The following is a 22,500-nucleotide window of genomic DNA, read 5'->3' as shown; positions in this document are numbered from 1 at the left end:
GTGTGTGTGTGTGTGTGTGTGGGAGTGTGGGAGTGTGTGTGTGGGAGTGTGTGTGTGTGTGTGTGATGTGTGATGTGTGTGATGTGTGTGTGACGTGTGTGTGATGTGTGTGTGATGTGTGTGTGATGTGTGTGTGATGTGTGTGTGTGTGGTGTGTGTGTGTGGTGTGTGTGTGATGTGTGTGATGTGTGATGTGTGTGTGATGTGTGTGTGATGTGTGTGTGATGTGTGTGTGATGTGTGTGTGATGTGTGTGTGATGTGTGTGTGATGTGTGTGTGATGTGTGTGTGCATGTGTGTGCATGTGTGTGCATGTGTGTGCATGTGTGTGCATGTGTGTGTGATGTGTGTGTGTGTGTGTGTGTGTGTGTGTGTGTGTGTGTGTGTGTACTCACCTAGTTGTACTCACCTAGTTGAGGTTGCGGGGGTCGAGTCCGAGCTCCTGGCCCCGCCTCTTCACTGATCGCTACTAGGTGAGGATGTGTGTCTGTGTGTGAGGGATGTGTGTGTGTGAGGGATGTGTGTGTGTGTGAGGGATGTGTGTCTGTGTGTGTGTGTGTGTGTGTGTGTGTGTGTGTGTGTGTGTGTGTGTGTGTGTGTGTGTGTGTGTGTGTGTGTGTGTGTGATGTGTGTGTGTGTGGGATGTGTGTGTGTGTGTGCGTGGGATGTGTGTGTGTGTGCGTGGGATGTGTGTGTGTGCATGGGATGTGTGTGTGTGTGTGTGTGTGTGTGTGTGATGTGTGTGATGTGTGTGACGTGTGTGGTGTGTGTGATGTGTGTGTGTGTGTGGGATGTGTGTGTGTGTGTGTGTGTGTGTGATGTGTGTGTGTGTGTGTGTGTGTGTGTGTTGTGTGTGTGTGTGTGGGATGTGTGTGTGTGTGTGGGATGTGTGTGTGTGTGTGGGATGTGTGTGTGTGTGGGATGTGTGTGTGTGTGTGGGATGTGTGTGTGTGTGTGTGTGGGATGTGTGTGTGTGTGGGATGTGTGTGTGTGTGTGTGTGGGATGTGTGTGTGTGTGTGTGTGGGATGTGTGTGTGTGTGTGTGTGGGATGTGTGTGTGTGTGTGTGTGTGTGTGTGGGATGTGTGTGTGTGTGGGATGTGTGTGTGTGTGGGATGTGTGTGTGTGTGGGATGTGTGTGTGTGTGTGTGTGTGGGATGTGTGTGTGTGTGTGTGTGTGTGTGTGTGGGATGTGTGGGTGTGTGTGTGTGGGATTGTGTGTGTGTGTGGGATGTGTGTGGGATGTGTGTGGGATGTGTGTGGGATGTGTGTGTGTGTGTGTGTGTGTGTGTGTGTGTGTGTGTGTGTGTGTGTGTGTGTGTGTGTGTGTGTGTGTGTGTGTGTGGGATGTGTGTGTGTGTGGGATGTGTGTGTGTGTGCGTGGGATGTGTGTGTGTGTGCGTGGGATGTGTGTGTGTGCATGGGATGTGTGTGTGTGTGCACGGGATATGTGTGTGTGCATGGGATGTGTGTGTGTGTGCGGGATGTGTGTGTGTGTGTGTGTGCGGGATGTGTGTGTGTGTGTGTGCGGGATGTGTGTGTGTGTGTGTGTGTGGGATGTGTGTGTGTGTGTGCGGGATGTGTGTGTGTGTGTGAGGGATGTGTGTGTGTGTGTGAGGGATGTGTCTGTGTGTGAGGGATGTGTCTGTGTGTGAGGGATGTGTGTGTGTGAGGGATGTGTCTGTGTGTGAGGGATGTGTGTGTGTGAGGGATGTGTGTGAGTGTGAGGGATGTGTGTGTGTGAGGGATGTGTGTCTGTGTGTGAGGGATGTGTGTCTGTGTGTGAGGGATGTGTCTGTGTGTGAGGGATGTGTGTGTGTGAGGGATGTGTCTGTGTGTGAGGGATGTGTGTGTGTGAGGGATGTGTGTGAGTGTGAGGGATGTGTGTGAGTGTGAGGGATGTGTGTGTGTGAGGGATGTGTGTCTGTGTGTGAGGGATGTGTGTGTGTGAGGGATGTGTGTGTGTGAGGGATGTGTGTGTGTGTGAGGGATGTGTGTCTGTGTGTGAGGGATGTGTCTGTGTGTGAGGGATGTGTGTGTGTGAGGGATGTGTGTGAGTGTGAGGGATGTGTGTGTGTGAGGGATGTGTGTCTGTGTGTGAGGGATGTGTCTGTGTGTGAGGGATGTGTGTGTGTGAGGGATGTGTGTGAGTGTGAGGGATGTGTGTGTGTGAGGGATGTGTGTCTGTGTGTGAGGGATGTGTCTGTGTGTGAGGGATGTGTCTGTGTGTGAGGGATGTGTCTGTGTGTGAGGGATGTGTGTGTGTGAGGGATGTGTGTGTGTGAGGGATGTGTGTGTGTGAGGGATGTGTGTCTGTGTGTGAGGGATGTGTCTGTGTGTGAGGGATGTGTCTGTGTGTGAGGGATGTGTGTGTGAGGGATGTGTGTGTGTGAGGGATGTGTGTGAGTGTGAGGGATGTGTGTCTGTGTGTGAGGGATGTGTGTCTGTGTGTGAGGGATGTGTCTGTGTGTGAGGGATGTGTGTGTGTGAGGGATGTGTGTGTGTGAGGGATGTGTGTGTGTGAGGGATGTGTGTCTGTGTGTGAGGGATGTGTCTGTGTGTGAGGGATGTGTCTGTGTGTGAGGGATGTGTGTGTGAGGGATGTGTGTGTGTGAGGGATGTGTGTCTGTGTGTGAGGGATGTGTGTCTGTGTGTGAGGGATGTGTCTGTGTGTGAGGGATGTGTGTGTGTGAGGGATGTGTGTGTGTGTGTGTGTGTGTGTGTGTGTGTGGGATGTGTGTGTGTGTGGGATGTGTGTGTGTGTGCGTGGGATGTGTGTGTGTGCGTGGGATGTGTGTGTGTGCACGGGATATGTGTGTGTGTGCACGGGATGTGTGTGTGTGCATGGGATGTGTGTGTGTGTGCGGGATGTGTGTGTGTGTGTGTGCGGGATGTATGTGTGTGTGTGCGGGATGTGTGTGTGTGTGTGTGCGGGATGTGTGTGTGTGTGTGCGGGATGTGTGTGTGTGTGTGTGAGGGATGTGTGTGTGAGGGATGTGTGTGTGTGTGAGGGATGTGTGTGTGTGAGGGATGTGTGTGTGTGAGGGATGTGTGTGTGTGTGTGTGTGAGGGATGTGTGTGAGTGTGAGGGATTTGTGTGTGTGAGGGATGTGTGTGTGTGAGGGGATGTGTGTGTGAGGGATGTGTGTGTGTGAGGGATGTGTGTCTGTGTGTGAGGGATGTGTGTGTGTGTGAGGGGTGTGTGTGTGTGAGTGATGTGTGTGAGTGTGAGGGATGTGTGTGAGTGTGAGGGATGTGTGTGTGTGAGGGATGTGTGTGAGTGTGAGGGATGTGTGTGTGTGAGGGATGTGTGTCTGTGTGTGAGGGATGTGTCTGTGTGTGAGGGATGTGTGTGTGTGAGGGATGTGTGTGTGTGAGGGATGTGTGTGAGTGTGAGGGATGTGTGTGAGTGTGAGGGATGTGTGTGTGTGAGGGATGTGTGTCTGTGTGTGAGGGATGTGTGTGTGTGTGAGGGATGTGTCTGTGTGTGAGGGATGTGTCTGTGTGTGAGGGATGTGTCTGTGTGAGGGATGTGTGTCTGTGTGTGAGGGTGTGTGTGTGTGAGGGATGTGTGTGTGTGTGGGATGTGTGTGTGAGGGATGTGTGTGTGTGAGGGATGTGTGTCTGTGTGTGAGGGATGTGTCTGTGTGTGAGGGATGTGTCTGTGTGTGAGGGATGTGTGTGTGTGAGGGATGTGTGTGTGTGAGGGATGTGTGTGTGTGAGGGATGTGTGTGTGTGAGGGATGTGTGTGTGTGAGGGATGTGTCTGTGTGTGAGGGATGTGTCTGTGTGTGAGGGATGTGTCTGTGTGTGAGGGATGTGTGTGTGTGAGGGATGTGTGTGTGTGAGGGATGTGTGTGTGTGAGGGATGTGTGTGTGTGAGGGATGTGTGTGTGTGAGGGTTGTGTGTGTGTGTGTGTGTGTGTGTGTGTGAGGGTTGAGTGTGTGGGTGTGTGTGTGTGTGTGTGTGTGTGTGTGTGTGTGTGTGTGTGTGTGTGTGTGTGTGTGTGTGTGTGTGTGTGTGTGTGTGTGTGGGAGTGCATGGGAGGTGTGGGGGCGGGTGTGGGAGGGTCACCACTACCATATATAACCTTGGCGGGGAGAGAAGGTAGCAACACAATATTATACAACAATACATGTTACACTTCACAAAAAAAAAAAAAAAAAAAAAAAAAATATTAAAAAAAGCAAATTCTTTCAGGGTCCATGCCATAGCATCATGACAGAGCTCAATGTCCCTGACACTGAGCTCTACGTTGAACTCAGCTCACTCAGATGAGCTATCAGTGGCGAATTTGGACCTAGATATGAGAGAATGGATTAGTGTGGTCACTGTGTAAACAAAAATCCTGCCCCACACAGTGCATGATGTGAGACAAAACTGTGACTGCAAGTCTGGCTTAAAACAGCAGCTTTACAGCGTATTTCCAGTTTGGTTTTTAAGGTTTTATTCTCAGTTTTTTGGTATTAATTGAAAGAATGGAAGACACACACATACAGTGGTCCCCCGCATAACGATTACCTCCGAATGTGACCAATTATGTAAGTGTATTTATGTGCGTTTGTACGTGTATGTTTGGGGGTCTGAAATGGACTAATCTACTTCACAATATTCCTTATGGGAACAAATTCGGTCAGTACTGGCACCTGAACATACTTCTGGAGTGAAGAAATATCGTTAACCGGGGGTCAACTGTATTACTAAAATAAAGACAATTTTGAACAGTTTCAGGACTGGAAGTAGCTTGAAATTGAGCTCAAATTAGTGGAAATATTACGTTTTTGTCGATATTCCAGATTACGGGTAAAAAAAAAACCCTGACTAAATTATTGGGATCCTGTAAACCATGAACAATCTTTCCTGTTTATATTTTATTACTCAAGAAGCAGAGTAAATCTATTCTTGTTTCTACCTGGAAGGTATTCCGGGGATCAGGTGTGATTAACTAGGCTGTTACTGTTGGCTGCACATATTCCAATGTACAAGCCACAGCCTGGCTGATCCGGCACTGACTTTAGGCATCAGTCCAGCTCCCTCTTGAAGGCAGCCAGGGGTCTATTGGTAATTCCCCTTATGTATGGTAAGAGGACGTTGAACAGTCTTGGGGCCCTGACACTTTATTGTGTTTTCTCTTAATGTATTAATGGTGCCCCTACTTTTCACTGGGGGTATGTTGCATTACCTGCCAAATCTTTTGCTTTTGCAGGGAATGATTTCTGTGTGCAGATTAGGGACCAGTCCCTCTAGGATTTTCCAGGTGTAGATTATGATGTTCTAGGTAGTAGGTTGGTAGACAGCAACCGCCCAGGGAGGTACTACCGTCCTGCTAAGTGAGTGTAAAACGGAAGCCTGTAATTGTTTTACATGATGGTAGGATTGCTGGTGTCCATTTTTCTGTCTCATAAACATGCAAGGTTTCAGGTACGTCTTGCTACTTCTACTCACACTTAGGTCACACTACACATACATGTACAAGCATATATATACACACCCCTCTGGGTTTTCTTCTATTTTTTCTTACTAGTTCTTGTTCTTGTTTATTTCCTCTTACCTCCATGGGGAAGTGGAACAGAATTCTTCCTCCGTAAGCCATGTGTGTTGTAAGAGGCAACTAAAATGCCGGGAGCAAGGGGCTAGTAACCTCTTCTCCTGTATATATTACTAAATATAAAAGGAGAAACTTTCGTTTTTCCTTTTGGGCCACCCCGCCTCGGTGGGATACGGCCAGTGTGTTGAAAGAAGAAAAAAAGATTATGATGTTTCTCTGTTGCCTGCACTCCAGTGAGTACAAGTCAAGTGTTTTGAAGCATTCCCAGTAGTTAGGGTGTTTGATGGAACTTATACGTGCAGTAAAGGATCTCTGTACATTCTCTAGATCTGCAATTTCACCTGCTTTGAATGAAGATGTTAATGTACAGCAGCATTCCAGCCTAGAGAGAACAACTGATTTAAAAAGGATCATCAATGGCTTGGCATCTCTTGTTCTGAATGTTCTCATTATCCATCCTATCATTTTCCTCACAGATTTGATAGTGGCAGTATTGTGATCCTTGAAGGCGAGATCCTCAGACCGCTCCCAGGTCCTTCGCATCACTTTTCTGCTCTATTGTGTAATTAGAGTTTGTAGTATACTCATTTCTAGTTATTATTTCTTCCAGTTTTCCATAACAGAGTAGTTGGAATTTACCTTCATTGAACATCATATTGTTCTCTGTTACCCATTGGAAAACTTGGTTTACATCTTCTCGGAGACTTAGCATGTCCTCAATGGAAGAATCTCATGCAGATCCTAGTATCATCTGCAAAGTATGACACGGTGCTACGGTTTACATCTCTGTGTATGACATGAGGATGAGGAACAGTGTGGGGGAGAGCACTGTGCCTTATGGAACAGAGTTCTTCACTATGGCAGCTTCCGATTTAATTCTGTTTACAAGTACTCTTTGCGTTCATTTGGTTAGAAAGTTGAAGACCCACCTATTCACTTTGCCAGTTATCAAGCATTTTGTGAACTATTACACCATGATCACTCCTGTCAAAGGCTTTGCAAAATCTGTGAATACTGCACCTGCATTCTGTTTATCTTCCAGTGCATCCAAGACCACATTATAGTGGTCCAGTAGTTGCAAGAGGGAGGATCAACCCTGCTCTGAGCCCATGTTGCCCTGGATTGTGCAATTTTTGAGAATCCAAGTGGTTTACAACCATGCTTCTTAGTACTCTTTCTAAGATTTTTATAATGTGGAATGTTAGACCTATTTATCTATAGTTCTTAGCTATTGATTTGCTGCCACCCTTATGGAGTGGGGCTACACCCATTGTTTTCAGTGACTGAAATTTCGCCCATGTCTATGCTCCTCCTACTCCAAGGCTAGGACCTTGGGTAGCTTTAAGAAGAGACTGGACAAATATATGAGTGGGAGGGGCTGGGTTTGAATGGTGTCATTGGGTACGGGAGCTATTTCTTGGGTATCTTTAGGTAGATGTCGTTTTGATAAGGGCCTGCCTCGCATGGGCCAGTAGGCCTTCTGCAGTGTTCCTACATTCTTATGTTTTATAATTAAGGCACGTGAAAGGGGTTTCTTGCAGTTCTTAATGAACACAGAGTTCCATGAATCTGGGCCTGGGGTGAGTGCATGGACATGTTGCCAATGATTTTCTCAAAGTCTAGTGGAGTTAGGGTTTCGTCAGAAATCTGGCATACACTGACAGGGTTTTGCAACTTGTTTATGAAAAAATCATTTGGATTGTCGATCTTCAGACTGATTAGTGGCTCGTTAAACACAGAGTCATATCGAGATTTTAGAATCTCATCTGTTTAAGTTCCAGTAAGAATTCAAAATGGGAGTCAAGTGTAATATACACAATCTCAATGTACTGTTTGCAAAGACATTAAATAAATAAATAAATAAAATAAATAGGAAAGGCCTGAAGATGTGACTAATGTTTTAGTGCCAGCAATGTCTATGCTGTTTATTACAGAATCTGTTTTTAAAGTGGTATTTTTTAATTTTGTGTGAAACGTGCTCTGGTGGCCTGGTGGTTAGCGCTCTCGCTTCACACGGCGAGGGCCTGGGTTCGATTCCCAGCCAGAGTAGAAACATTGGACGTGTTTCTTTCAACCTGTTGTCTATGTTCCCCATCAGTAAAATGGGTACCTGGGTGTTAGTCTACTGGTGTGGGTCGCATCCTGGGACACTGACCTAAGGAGACCTGGTCACAAACCGGCCCGCGGGGGCGTTGACCCCCGGAACTCTCTCCAGGTAAACTCCAGGTAATTGCAGACTTCTTACTATTTTAATGGGTAGCTGAATTAGATGAATGGGCAGTTTCTTAAACTTAATCTACAGAATGGAACACACACTAGCAAAATGGTGTATGGGTAAAAATTTGGTCAACTGGAATGGTGGAATTAGCCTAATATAAACTTCAAGATGGGCAAAATCACTAGTGTGTAAACTGTTAACCCGTAAACGGTCCCAGCAGATCTACGTTCACATGTGTAGAGCTACAAAAGTAGATCTACGTTTTTTTTACATATTTTCAAATATAAAAAAAAAGTAGATAAAAGTTTTTTTTACACATTTTCAAATGTAAAAAAAAATAGATAAAAGTTTTTTTTACACATTTTCAAATGTAAAAAAAAAGTAGATAAAAGTTTTTTTTACACATTTTCAAATGTAAAAAAAAAGTAGATAAAAGTTTTTTTTACACATTTTCAAATGTAAAAAAAAAGTAGATAAAAGTTTTTTTTACACATTTTCAAATGTAAAAAAAAAGTACATAAAAGTTTTTTTTACACATTTTCAAATGTAAAAAAAAAGTACATAAAAGTTTTTTTACACATTTTCAAATATAAAAAAAAAAAAATCTACTTTTTTTACATATTTTCAAATGTTGAAAAAACGTATATATACGTTTGGACCGTTTACGTGTTAACTTTGCACCAGTGTAACTCTGCGAGTTTCCCATCAAATTTCGAACTTTTGACATTGTTACCTTTGGAAAAAGATTCTCTACAATTTCACAGGAAAAAACGATTCCTTTTTTTTAGGGGGGAAGGGGAATTTTTGGAACAATAAAAACGAGTTTCGCATCAGGGGTCTGGACCCTGAAAGGGTTAAACCCACAACACACATTACAATTTCCACAAAAAGAATGTTGTAAAAAATATTAATAAAACTCGTACAACAAAACAAGTTACATTTGTGATAAAAGAAATTTAAAAATTAATAAACCTTAAATGACAACACTATACAATTTTCCTGGGGGAAAAAAAAAAAAACAGTACACAGTACTGTGTGTGTGTGTGATGAATGGTTTGAAAAACCGACAAGTTGAAGATTGAGACACTTATGCAGCATATGGGAATCTTTATTCAGGAAACGTTTCACCACACAGTGGCTTCATCAGTCCAATACAAAGAGAAAGGCGTAAGGAGGAGTATGAGGTAATCAGTCCCTCAGCCTGGAGTCGATGTGTTCAGTCCATCAATCTTGTAGAATGTACAGCATAGGGCCGATCTTGTTACAAAGAATTCTTCAACACTTGTTCAACCTTTGGACGAAGACCTACTTCGACTAGTGGATGGTACCACTATGACCCCGCCTCCGCCTGCTTCACCTCACCTCTCTACAGTATATAAACCACTTCTACGGCCCTATGCTGTACATTCTACAAGATTGATGGACTGAACACATCGACTCCAGGCTGAGGGACTGATTACCTCATACTCCTCCTTACGCCTTTCTCTTTGTATTGGACTGATGAAGCCACTGTGTGGTGAAACGTTTCCTGAATAAAGATTCCCATATGCTGCATAAGTGTCTCAATCTTCCACACAGTACTATACATGCCAAGTCTGTGTACAACACTGTGTACTTGGCCTCAGAGTGTACACATGCAGGTTTGAACCCTCTCTGCCTTCACATCAAACACCTGTGAATAATTTTGTTCATCTGAAAATTGTTAAGATAACATGCTTGATTATAATGTTATCAATTTAATGAACTCGTGTATTAATTAACAATTTAATGAACTAGCTGGGAATTAGCTAAGAATTACATAAACTAGCAGGGAATTTGCTAAGAATTAAATAAACTAGCAGGGAATTAGCTAAGAAATTAATAAACTAGCTGGAAATTTGCTAAGAATTTAATACACTAGCTAGAATTTTTTTTTAAATTTAGCAAATTAACTGGGAATTAGATAAATATTCAATAAACTAGACACTAATTAACTAACAATTCAGTGAACTAGCTGGAAAAGCTATTGCATATTTAATTCAAAAGCAGACATAATGGTCACAATACAAGGTAATACTAGTCAACATTGTCACAATACAAGGTAATACTAGTCAACATTGTCACAATACAAGGTAATACTAGTCAACATTGTCACAATACAAGGTAATACTAGTCAACATTGTCACAATACAAGGTAATACTAGTCAACATTGTCACAATACAAGGTAATACTAGTCAACATTGTCACAATACAAGGTAATACTAGTCAACATTGTCACAATACAAGGTAATACTAGTCAACATTGTCACAATACAAGGTAATACTAGTCAACATTGTCACAATACAAGGTAATACAAGTCAACATTGTCACAATACAAGGTAATACTAGTCAACATTGTCACAATACAAGGTAATACTAGTCAACATTGTCACAATACAAGGTAATACTAGTCAACATTGTCACAATACAAGGTAATACTAGTCAACATTGTCACAATACAAGGTAATACAAGTCAACATTGTCACAATACAAGGTAATACTAGTCAACATTGTCACAATACAAGGTAATACTAGTCAACATTGTCACAATACAAGGTAATACAAGTCAACATTGTCACAATACAAGGTAATACAAGTCAACATTGTCACAATACAAGGTAATACTAGTCAACATTGTCACAATACAAGGTAATACTAGTCAACATTGTCACAATACAAGGTAATACAAGTCATCATACAACATACACAGAGCCCTAGTAACATACCTGGACTTGGGCTTGTCATTGGCCGGGGTGGTCGCAGCGGATGAGGTGGTCGTCGTGGCCGACGATCCATCCTCGTCCGCTGCCATAGCATCATCCTCCGCCTCCAGTAAGATCAACTGACTCTGGCGCACGAAGATGCCGTAGCCGTCTTCGCACTGGCCAGAAATAGGCATAACAAACATTTAGGCCTAATGCTGGTTTTATTTTCACTGGAAAATTATAGGCATAATGGAGTTCGTAGGTCTAACAATCATTTTTCCACCAAGGTAGAGTGAGTAGAGCGACTATTAACCATCTGAAGACTAGTGAAAGGTAGGCATAGCAAACATTCAGGCCTAACGTGGAATGTTTTCTAAGGTAGGGGGACTAGTAATACAGTGGGCCCCCGGTTAACGATATTTTTTCACTCCAGAAGTATGTTCAGGTGCCAGTACTGACCGAATTTGTTCCCATAAGAAATATTGTGAAGTAGATTAGTCCATTTCAGACCCCCAAACATACACGTACAAACGCACTTACATAAATACACTTACATAATTGGTCACATTCGGAGGTGATCGTTATGCGGGGGTCCACTGTAGTCTTTACACTAGCAGATAGGCATATAAAACTTTTTAATCTGTTCTTTTAACTACATTTAAACTTATTGTAATATAGAATGGTACTCAGTTTTGGCCATAAATCGTTCCAGAAGGCTGTTCGGGTGCCGTTACCAAACGAATTTGTTCCCATAAGGAATAATGTAAATTAGATTCGTCTGTTTCAGACCCCCAAATATACACGTGCAAAAGCACTTACAATAATACAATTAAATAATTGTTTGAACTGGGAGCTGTTCGAAACACAGGGTACCACTGCACCTATAAATTATGTGCGCACTAGAGTAATTTTAATTTTTTTTTTTTTTTTTTTTTTTGCTATTTGTTAACACTATTCTGAGTTAAGGGACACTGGGATGCTGTTTTATTAGTCCATCATGTGGAGGGTTCACTGTATGAAACACGACAAGAACAAGAACCAACCTGGAAGTACATGTCAGCCAGCACTAATCCGGCAATCAGTTATCCAGCTCCATCAGTAATCCGGCACTAATTCTGGCTAGCATAATTTCAAATTTCATCATTATAATGACTCAGAAATTGTGCAGATGGTTGTAAATCCACAGCAGCAAGCCAGTGGAGGAGAAAGCAGCAAAGAAAATGAGGAAGATATAGCAGAAAGAGTCTCTGTTGATAGATTAATTAAGTGTATTCTAATCTAACCACTCTGTAATCCAGCAAACTCACTAATCTGGCACACTAGCGGTTCCAACGATGCCGGATTAGTGATGGCCGACCTGTAATATTTGCTGTTTACTGTAATAGAGTGGACCCCCGCATAACGATCACCTCCGAATGCGACCAATTATGTAAGTGTATTTATGTAAGTGCGTTTGTATGTGTATGTTTGGGGGTCTGAAATAGACTAATCTACTTCACAATATTCCTTATGGGAACAAATTCTGTCAGTACTGGCACCTGAACATACTTCTGGAGTGAAAAAATATCGTTAACTGGGGGTCCACTGTATATCTATTAGACATGCATATGTTAGAGTGTTTAGTGCTATTTTTAACACTATTCTGATTAAAGGGACACTGCGACAATCTTTTACCAGTTCTTTACATGGAGGGTTGACTGTATGAAACAGGTTATGAACAAGGGCTCACCTGGAAGTAAGACTTGCCTTGCACCGACCCATTGTTCTTGCCTTTCTTCTCATCCAGGATGACGCCGATCCACTTGCCCTGAGAGAAGTGGGTACTACCCACGAAGGCAACTGTGCCCAGGGCAGCTGTTTGTAAACAAGACAAATGTAAGCAACGCATGTAAAGCAACCAACTTAATATGTGTAAGAATCAAACAAGGATATATTAAAACACCAATTTAATACCTTTGGAATTATATATAAGAATCAAACAAGGATATATTAAAACACCAATTTAATACCTTTGGAATTATATATAAGAATCAAACAAGGATATATTAAAACAATTTAATACCTTTGGAATTATATATAAGAATCAAACAAGGATATATTAAAACACCAACTTAATACCTTTGGAATTATATATAAGAATCAAACATGGATATATTAAAACACCAATTTAATACCTTTGGAATTATATATAAGAATCAAAACAAGGATATATTAAAACACCAACTTAATACCTTTGGAATTATATATGTATAAGAATAAAAAAACATTTTAATATACTGATTTAATGACCTATGGAATTATACATAAGAATCAAACCAGTATATATTAAACCTTAAAATGTTCAAACAGATCGATGTTCACATGCGTAGTGCTCCAAAAGTAGATTACGTTTGTTTTTACATATTTTCAAATATGACAAAAAAAACGTAGATCAAAGTTTTTTTTCCACATTTTCAAATGTAAAAAAGAAAAAAGAAGATCCACGTTTTTTACGTACTTTCAAATGTTGAAAAAAACGTAGATCTACGTTTGGACAGTTTAAGGGTTAAAACAGTTTTAATGACCTTTGGAATCATGTATATGAATCAAACAGGACATATTAACCCTCCAACTGCGTCCGATGTACTAGTACAAAGGCAGTACAGTGGACCCTCGCCTAACGATAATAATCCGTTCCTGAGAGCTCATCGTTAGCCGAAATTTTGCGTTAAAATGTATCACTAGGCGGATTTAACGTTATGTGATGCCAACGTTAGGCAAGGGTCCACTGTACTGTGTCCAACCATGCTAGTATGCACCATTTTTCGTTCCCACAAATATGCCACCTGCCAATATTCTTTTTACCTCAGGGCAACTCTTTGCGTCTTCTTCCATCTATTTACACATTTGAAAAAATCTCAGGCCAGCAGGATGCACACAATGTATCACAGTTAAAAGCCTCAGGGGGACGACTGTCTGCTGCACTAGTAAGCCTCACAAGCAAAAGTAAACAAAGGAACCAAGTGCTGTTGTTCCACCATCAGCAAACAGTGTGTGCAAGTGGCTCAAAGATGACTTATTCAGTCTAAATTTACTACAATTTTGTTATACAGTGGACCCCCGGTTAAGGATATTATTTCATTCCAGAAGTATGTTCAGGTGCCAGTACTGACCGAATTTGTTCCCATAAGGAATATTGTGAAGTAGATTAGTCCATTTCAGACCCCCAAACATACACGTACAAACGCACTTACATAAATACACTTACATAATTGGTCGCATTGGGAGGTGATCGTTAAGCAGGGGTCCAATGTACTAACAGTGGAATTCGGCCACAAATCACACTACGTAAATAACACAGGATAACCCAGTGAAGTCAAACAATGCAAATAATTTTCACGTTTTGATGATTATTACACCCCCTTCTACATAGCCTTAGAAGGCCAAAATAGTAAAATAAAAAGAATAAAAACTAGTCATACCGTAAATATATCAATTATTCCAAGCGAAGCCATGTTTGAAGTGTTAAAACACCTTGAAACACTTCTATTATAAAAACTAGTAATACATATTACAGGGGGGAGTAAGTTCTTCAATAAGAAGAGCCTCGTGTAACATTTTTGAAATGTTCAAGAGGCACAGAAATTATTTTAGAATTGTATTCATAAATAATAAAAATTTAGGTAGTAGGTTGGTAGACAACAACCACCCAGGGAGGTACTACTGTCCTGTGGTAGTAGGTTGGTAGACAACAACCACCCAGGGAGGTACTACTGTCCTGTGGTAGTAGGTTGGTAGACAACAACCACCCGGGGAGGTACTACCATCCTGTGGTAGTAGGTTGGTAGACAACAACCACCTGGGGAGGTACTACTGTCCTGTGGTAGTAGGTTGGTAGACAACAACCACCCAGGGAGGTACTACCATCCTGTGGTAGTAGGTTGGTAGACAACAACCACCCAGGGAGGTACTACAGTCCTGTGGTAGTAGGTTGGTAGACAACAACCACCCGGGGAGGTACTACTGTCCTGTGGTAGTAGTTTGGTAGACAACAACCACCCAGGGAGGTACTACCATCCTGTGGTAGTAGGTTGGTAGACAGCAACCACCCTGGGAGGTACTACTGTCCTGTGGTAGTAGGTTGGTAGACAGCAACCACCCAGGGAGGTACTACTGTCCTGTGGTAATAGGTTGGTAGACAACAACCACCCAGGGAGGTACTACTGTCCTGTCGTAGTAGGTTGGTAGACAACAACCACCCAGGGAGGTACTACTGTCCTGTGGTAGTAGGTTGGTAGACAGCAACCACCCAGGGAGGTACTACTGTCTTGTGGTAGTAGGTTGGTAGACAACAACCACCCAGGGAGGTACTACCATCCTGTGGCAGTAGGTTGGTAGACAACCACCCAGGGAGGTACTACTGTCCTGTGGTATTAGGTTGGTAGACAACCACCCAGGGAGGTACTACTGTCCTGTGGTAGTAGGTTGGTAGACAACAACCACCCAGGGAGGTACTACCATCCTGTGGTAGTAGGATGGTAGACAACAGCCACCCAGGGAGGTACTACTGTCCTGTGGTAGTAGGTTGCTAGACAGCAACCACCCAGGGAGGTACTACCATCCTGTGGTAGTAGGTTGGTAGACAGTAACCACCCAGGGAGGTACTACTGTCCTGTGGTAGTAGGTTGGTAGACAGTATCCACCCAGGGAGGTACTACTGTCCTGTGGTAGTAGGTTGGTAGACAGTAACCACCCAGGGAGGTACTACTGTCCTGTGGTAGTAGGTTGCTAGACAGCAACCACCCAGGGAGGTACTACCATCCTGTGGTAGTAGGTTGGTAGACAGCAACCACCCAGGGAGGTACTACCATCCTGTGGTAGTAGGTTGGTAGACAGCAACCACCCAGGGAGGTACTACTGTCCTGTGGTAGTAGGTTGGTAGACAGCAACCACCCAGGGAGGTACTACTTTCCTGTGGTAGTAGGTTGGTAGACAACCACCCAGGGAGGTACTACTGTCCTGTGGTAGTAGGTTGGTAGACAGTAACCACCCAGGGAGGTACTACTGTCCTGTGGTAGTAGGTTGCTAGACAGCAACCACCCAGGGAGGTACTACCATCCTGTGGTAGTAGGTTGGTAGACAGCAACCACCCAGGGAGGTACTACCATCCTGTGGTAGTAGGTTGGTAGACAGCAACCACTCAGGGAGGTACTACTGTCCTGTGGTAGTAGGTTGGTAGACAGCAACCACCCAGGGAGGTACTACCATCCTGTGGTAGTAGGTTGGTAGACAGCAACCACCCAGGGAGGTACTACTGTCCTGTGGTAGTAGGTTGGTAGACAACAACCACCCAGGGAGGTACTACCATCCTGTGGTAGTAGGTTGGTAGACAGCAACCACCCAGGGAGGTACTACTGTCCTGTGGTAGTAGGCTGGTAGACAACAACCACCCAGGGAGGTACTACCATCCTGCGGGAGTAGGTTGGTAGATAGCAACCACCCAGGGAGGTACTACTGTCCTGTGGTAGTAGGTTGGCAGACAACAACCACCCAGGGAGGTACTACTGTCCTGTGGTAGTAGGTTGGTAGACAGCAACCACCCAGGGAGGTACTACTGTCCTGTGGTAGTAGGTTGGTAGACAGCAACCACCCAGGGAGGTACTACCATCCTGTGGTAGTAGGTTGGTAGACAACCACCCAGGGAGGTACTACCATCCTGTGGTAGTAGGTTGCTAGACAGCAACCACCCAGGGAGGTACTACTGTCCTGTGGTAGTAGGCTGGTAGACAGCAACCACCCAGGGAGGTACTACCATCCTGTGGTAGTAGGTTGGTAGAGAACAACCACCCAGGGAGGTACTACCATCCTGTGGTAGTAGGTTGGTAGACAGCAACCACCCAGGGAGGTACTACTGTCCTGTGGTAGTAGGTTGGTAGACAGCAACCACCCAGGGAGGTACTACTGTCCTCTGTTAGTAAGTTGGTAGACAACAACCACCCACGGAGGTGCTACTGTCCTGTGGTAGTAAGTTGGTAGACAACCACCCAGGGAGGTACTACAGTCCTGTGGTAGTAGGTTGGTAGACAACAACCACCCAGGGAGGTGCTACTGTCCTGTGGTAGTAGGTTGGTAGACAACAACCACCCAGGGAGGTACTACCATCCTGTGGTAGTAGGTTGGTAGACAGCAACCACCCAGGGAGGTACTACCGTCCTGTGGTAGTAGGCTGGTAGACAGCAACCACCCAGGGAGGTACTACTGTCCTGTGGTAGTAGGTTGCTAGACAGCAACCACCCAGGGAGGTACTACTGTACTGTGGTAGTAGGTTGGTAGACAGCAACCACTCAGGGACATACTACTGTCCTGTGGTAGTAGGTTGGTAGACAGCAACCACCCAGGGAGGTACTACCATCCTGTGGTAGTATGTTGGTAGACAGCAACCACCCAGGGAGGTACTACCGTCCTGTGGTAGTAGGTTGGTAGACAACCACCCAGGGAGGTACTACCATCCTGTGGTAGTAGGTTGGTAGACAACAACCACCCAGGGAGGTACTACTGCCCTGTGGTAGTAGGATGGTAGACAGCAACCACCCAGGGAGGTACTACCATCCTGTGGTAGTAGGTTGGTAGACAGCAACCACCCAGGGAGGTACTACCATCCTGTGGTAGTAGGTTGGTAGGCAGCAACCACCCATGGAGGTACTACCATCATGTGGTAGTAGGTTGGTAGACAACAACCACCCAGGGAGGTACTACCATCCTGTGGTAGTAAGTTGGTAGACAACAACCACCCAGGGAGGTACTACTGTCCTGTGGCAGTAGGTTGGTAGACAGCAACCACCCAGGGAAGTACTACTGTCCTGTGGTAGTAGGTTGGTAGACAGCAACCGCCCAGGGAGGTACTACCATCCTGTGGTAGTAGGTTGGTAGACAGCAACCACCCAGGGAGGTACTACTGTCCTGTGGTAGTAGGTTGGTAGACAGCAACCACCCAGGGAGGTACTACTGTCCTGTGGTAGTAGGTTGGTAGACAACAACCACCCAGGGAGGTACTACTGTCCTGTGGTAGTAGGTTGGTAGACAGCAACCACCCAGGGAGGTACTACTGTCCTGTGGTAGTAGGTTGGTAGACAGCAACCACCCAGGGAGGTACTACCGTCCTGTGGTAGTAGGTTGGTAGACAGCAACCACCCAGAGAGGTACTGCTGTCCTGTGGTAGTAGGCTGGTAGACAGCAACCACCCAGGGAGGTACTACTGTCCTGTGATAGTAGGTTGGTAGACAACCACCCAGAGAGGTACTACTGTCCTCTGGTGGTAGGTTGGTAGACAGCAACCACCCAGGGAGGCACTACTGTCCTGTGGTAGTAGGTTGGTAGACAGCAACCACCCAGGGAGGTACTTCCATCCTGTGGTAGTAGGTTGATAGACAGCAACCACCCAGGGATGTACTACTGTCCTGTGGTAGTAGGTTGGTAGACAACAACCACCCAGGGAGGTACTATTGTCCTGTGGTAGTAGGTTGGTAGACAACAACCACCCAGGAAGGTACTACTGTCCTGTGGTAGTAGGTTGGTAGACAGCAACCGCCCAGGGAGGTACTACTGTCCTGTGGTAGTAGGTTGGTAGACAGCAACCACCCAGGGAGGTACTACTGTCCTGTAGTAGTAGGTTGGTAGACAACAACCACCCAGGGAGGTACTACTGTCCTGTGGTAGTAGGTTGGTAGACAGCAACCACCCAGGGAGGTACTACTGTCCTGTGGTAGTAGGCTGGTAGACAACAACCACCCAGGGAGGTACTACTGTCCTGTGGTAGTAGGTAGGTAGGCAGCAACCACCCAGGGAGGTACTACTGTCCTGTGGTAGTAGGTTGGTAGACAGCAACCACCCAGGGAGGTACTATCATCCTGTGGTAGTAGGTTGGTAGACAGCAACCACCCAGGGAGGTACTACCATCCTGTGGTAGTAGGTTGGTAGACAGCAACCGCCCAGGGAGGTACTACCGTCCTGTGGTAGTAGGATGGTAGACAGCAACCACCCAGGGAGGTACTACCAACCTGTGGTAGTAGGTTGGTAGACAGCAACTGCCCAGGGAGGTACTACCATCCTGTGGTAGTAGGTTGGTAGACAGCAACTGCCCAGGGAGGTACTACTGTCCTCTGGTAGTAGGTTGGTAGACAGCAACCACCCAGGGAGGTACTACTGTCCTGTGGTAGTAGGTTGGTAGACAGCAACCACCCAGGGAGGTACTACCATCCTGTTGTAGTAGGTTGGTAGACAGCAACCACCCAGGTAGGTACTACTGTCCTGTGGTAGTAAGTTGGTAGACATCAACCACCCAGGGAGGTACTACAGTCCTGTGGTAGTAGATTGGTAGACAGCAACCACCCAAGGAGGTACTACTATCCTGTGGTAGTAGGTTGGTAGACAGCAACCACCCAGGGAGGTACTACCATCCTGTGGTAGTAGGTTGGTAGACAGCAACCCCCCAGGGAGGTACTACCATCCTGTGGTAGTAGGTTGGTAGACAACAACCACCCAGGGAGGTACTACTGTCCTGTGGTAGTAGGTTGGTAGACAGCAACCACCCAGGGAGGTACTACTGTCCTGTGGTAGTAGGTTGGTAGACAGCAACCACCCAGGGAGGTACTACCATCCTGTGGTAGTAGGTTGGTAGACAGCAACCACCCAGGGAGGTACTACCATCCTGTGGTAGTAGGTTGGTAGACAGCAACCACCCAGGGAGGTACTACTGTCCTGTGGTAGTAGGTTGGTAGACAACCACCCAGGGAGGTACTACTGTCCTGTGGTAGTAGGTTGGTAGACAACAATCACCCAGGGAGGTACTACCGTCCTGTGGTAGTAGGTTGGTAGACAGCAACCACCCAGAGAGGTACTACTGTCCTGTGGTAGTAGGTTGGTAGACACCAACCACCCAGGGAGGTACTACTGTCCTGTGGTAGTAGGTTGGTAGACAGCAACCACCCAGGGAGGTACTTCCATCCTGTGGTAGTAGGTTGGTAGACAGCAACCACCCAGGGATGTACTACTGTCCTGTGGTAGTAGGTTGGTAGACAACAACCACCCAGGGAGGTACTACTGTCCTGTGGTAGTAGGTTGGTAGACAACAACCACCCAGGAAGATACTACTGTCCTGTGGTAGTAGGTTGGTAGACAGCAACCGCCCAGGGAGGTACTACTGTCCTGTGGTAGTAGGTTGGTAGACAGCAACCACCCAGGGAGGTACTACTGTCCTGTGGTAGTAGGCTGGTAGACAACAACCACCCAGGGAGGTACTACTGTCCTGTGGTTTTAGGTTGGTAGACAGCAACCACCCAGGGAGGTACTACCATCCTGTGGTAGTAGGTTGGTAGACAGCAACCACCCAGGGAGGTACTACCATCCTGTGGCAGTAGGATGGTAGACAACAACTGCCCAAGGAGGTACTACCATCCAGTGGTAGTAGGTTAGTAGACAGCAACCGCCCAGGGAGGTACTACCATCCTGTGGTAGTAGGATGGTAAACAACAACCACCCAGGGAGGTACTACCATCCTTTGGTAGTAGGATGGTAGACAACAACCACCCAGGGAGGTACTACCATCCTGTGGTAGTAGGTTGGTAGACAGCAACCGCCCAGGGAGGTACTACCATCCTGTGGTAGTAGGTTGGTAGACAGCAACCACCCAGGGAGGTACTATCATCCTGTGGTAGTAGGTTGGTAGACAGCAACCACCCAGGGAGGTACTACCATCCTGTGGTAGTAGGTTGGTAGACAGCAACCGCCCAGGGAGGTACTACCGTCCTGTGGTAGTAGGATGGTAGACAGCAACCACCCAGGGAGGTACTACCAACCTGTGGTAGTAGGTTGGTAGACAGCAACTGCCCAGGGAGGTACTACTGTCCTGTGGTAGTAGGTTGGTAGACAGCAACTGCCCAGGGAGGTACTACCGTCCTGTGGTAGTAGGTTGGTAGACAGCAACCGCCCAGGGAGGTACTAACATCCTGTGGTAGTTGGATGGTAGACAGCAGCTGCCCAGGGAGGTACTACCATCCTGTGATAGTAGGATGGTAGACAGCAGCCACCCAGGGAGGTACTACCATCCTGTGGTAGTAGGTTGGTAGACAGCAACCGCCCAGGGAGGTACTACCGTCCTGTGGTAGTTGGATGGTAGACAGCAACTGCCCAGGGAGGTACTACCATCCTGTGGTAGTAGGATGGTAGACAGCAACCACCCAGGGAGGTACTAGCATCCTGTGGTAGTAGGTTGGTAGACAGCAACTGCCCAGGGAGGTACTACCATCCTGTGGTAGTAGGATGGTAGACAGCAACCACCCAGGGAGGTACTACCATCCTGTGGTAGTAGGATGGTAGACAGCAGCCACCCAGGGAGGTACTACCGTCCTGTGGTAGTAGGATGGTAGACAGCAGCCACCCAGGGAGGTACTACCATCCTGTGGTAGTAGGATGGTAGACAGCAGCCACCCAGGGAGGTACTACCATCCTGCAGTAGTAGGATGGTAGACAGTAGCCACCCAGGGAGGTACTACCATCCTGTGGTAGTAGGATGGTAGACAGTAGCCACCCAGGGAGGTACTACCATCCTGTGGTAGTAGGATGGTAGACAGTAGCCACCCAGGGAGGTACTACCATCCTGTGGTAGTAGGATGGTAGACAGCAGCCACCCAGGGAGGTACTACCATCCTATGGTAGTAGGTTGGTAGACAGCAGCCACCCAGGGAGGTACTACCAACCTGTGGTAGTAGGATGGTAGACAGTAGCCACCCAGGGAGGTACTCCCATCCTGTGGTAGTAGGTTGGTAAACAGCAACCACCCAGGGAGGTACTACCATCCTGCCAAGTGAGTGTAAAACGAAAGCCTGTAATTGTTTTACATGATGGTAGGATTGCTGGTGTCTTTTGTCTGTCTCATAAACATGCAAGATTACAGGTACGTCTTGCTACTTCTACTTACACTTAGGTCACACTTCACATACATGTACAAGCATATATATACTACACACACCTCTCTGGGTTTTCTGCTATTTTCTTTCTAGTTCTTGTTCTTGTTTATTTTCTCTTATTTCCATGGGGAAGTGGAACAGAATTCTTCCTTGGTAAGCCATGCGTGACTCAAGAAATCGTAATGACACGATTGCAAATAAACCATACCCCCGGCCGGGATTGAACCCGCGGTCATAGAGTCTCAAAACTCCAGACCGTCGCGTTAGCCACTAGACCAGCTAGCCACAATAAGATTCATCCAACTAGGTATATTTCTACACCATAGGAAAGTTAGCACAGGCACCTCTGTGACCACAAATGCAAGTTTTTACAGACGAATCTCCAGCTAGCGTGGCCGTGACGAACTCTAGCTCAAGTCCCTTCACTGCCGTCAACGCGACGGGCTGGAGTTTTGAGACTATGACCGCGGGTTCAATCCCGGCCGGGGGTATGGTTTTTAAGCCATGCGTGTCGTAAAAAGCGACTAAAATGCCAGGGGCAAAAGGCTAGTAACCCCTTCTCTTGTATAAGTTACTAAATTTAAAAAAGAGAAATGTTCATTTTTCTTTTTGGGCCACCCTGCCTTGGTGGGATATGGCCGGTTTGTTGAAAAAAAAAAAAATAATAAAAAATACAACTATACAGTAGTCGTACTCACAAAAGCAGAAATGTTTAATCTCTGCTTGTTGAAGACTGAGTATTCATTTTTTTAGTTAACAGTTTAACCCGTAAACAGTCCAAGCAGATCTACGTTTGCTTGCGTAGCGCTCTGAACATAGATTTTCGTTTTTTCTACTTTATTTCTTATGGAGAAAATCAAGGTCGGAGTGCTACGTATGCAAACGTAGATCTATGTTTGGACAGTTTAACCCGTAAACGGTCCAAGCAGATCTACGTTCACATGTGTAGTGCTACAAAAGTAGATCTACGTTTTTTTTACATATTTTCAAATATAACAAAATAAAACAAAGTAGATCAAAGTTTTTTTTACACATTTTCAAATGTAAAAAAACAAAAAGAAGATCTA

General features: G+C 45.5%; 1 protein-coding gene across 1 annotated transcript in view; it reads right to left on the bottom strand.

Annotated features, from left to right (window-relative positions):
- The window catches only part of LOC128702553 (dynactin subunit 1-like), a 236,683-nt gene extending 224,290 nt beyond the window's left edge, over nt 1–12,393 (bottom strand). Inside the window, exons 1-2 of the mRNA XM_070105266.1 lie at nt 12,220–12,393; nt 10,512–10,666 (exon numbers count right to left, since the gene is read on the bottom strand). Coding sequence (XP_069961367.1) covers nt 10,512–10,666; nt 12,220–12,378 — 314 coding nt within the window. The 5' untranslated portion in view covers nt 12,379–12,393. The remainder of the gene's footprint in view (nt 1–10,511; nt 10,667–12,219) is intronic.
- Between the last annotated feature and the right edge of the window lie 10,107 nt (nt 12,394–22,500).

Source organism: Cherax quadricarinatus, chromosome 98 (assembly GCF_038502225.1).
Source record: "Cherax quadricarinatus isolate ZL_2023a chromosome 98, ASM3850222v1, whole genome shotgun sequence".
Taxonomy (NCBI): Eukaryota; Metazoa; Arthropoda; class Malacostraca; order Decapoda; family Parastacidae; genus Cherax; species Cherax quadricarinatus.
The sequence above is the reverse complement of the archived record's forward strand: the minus strand, read 5'-3'. Positions and strand labels throughout refer to the sequence as shown.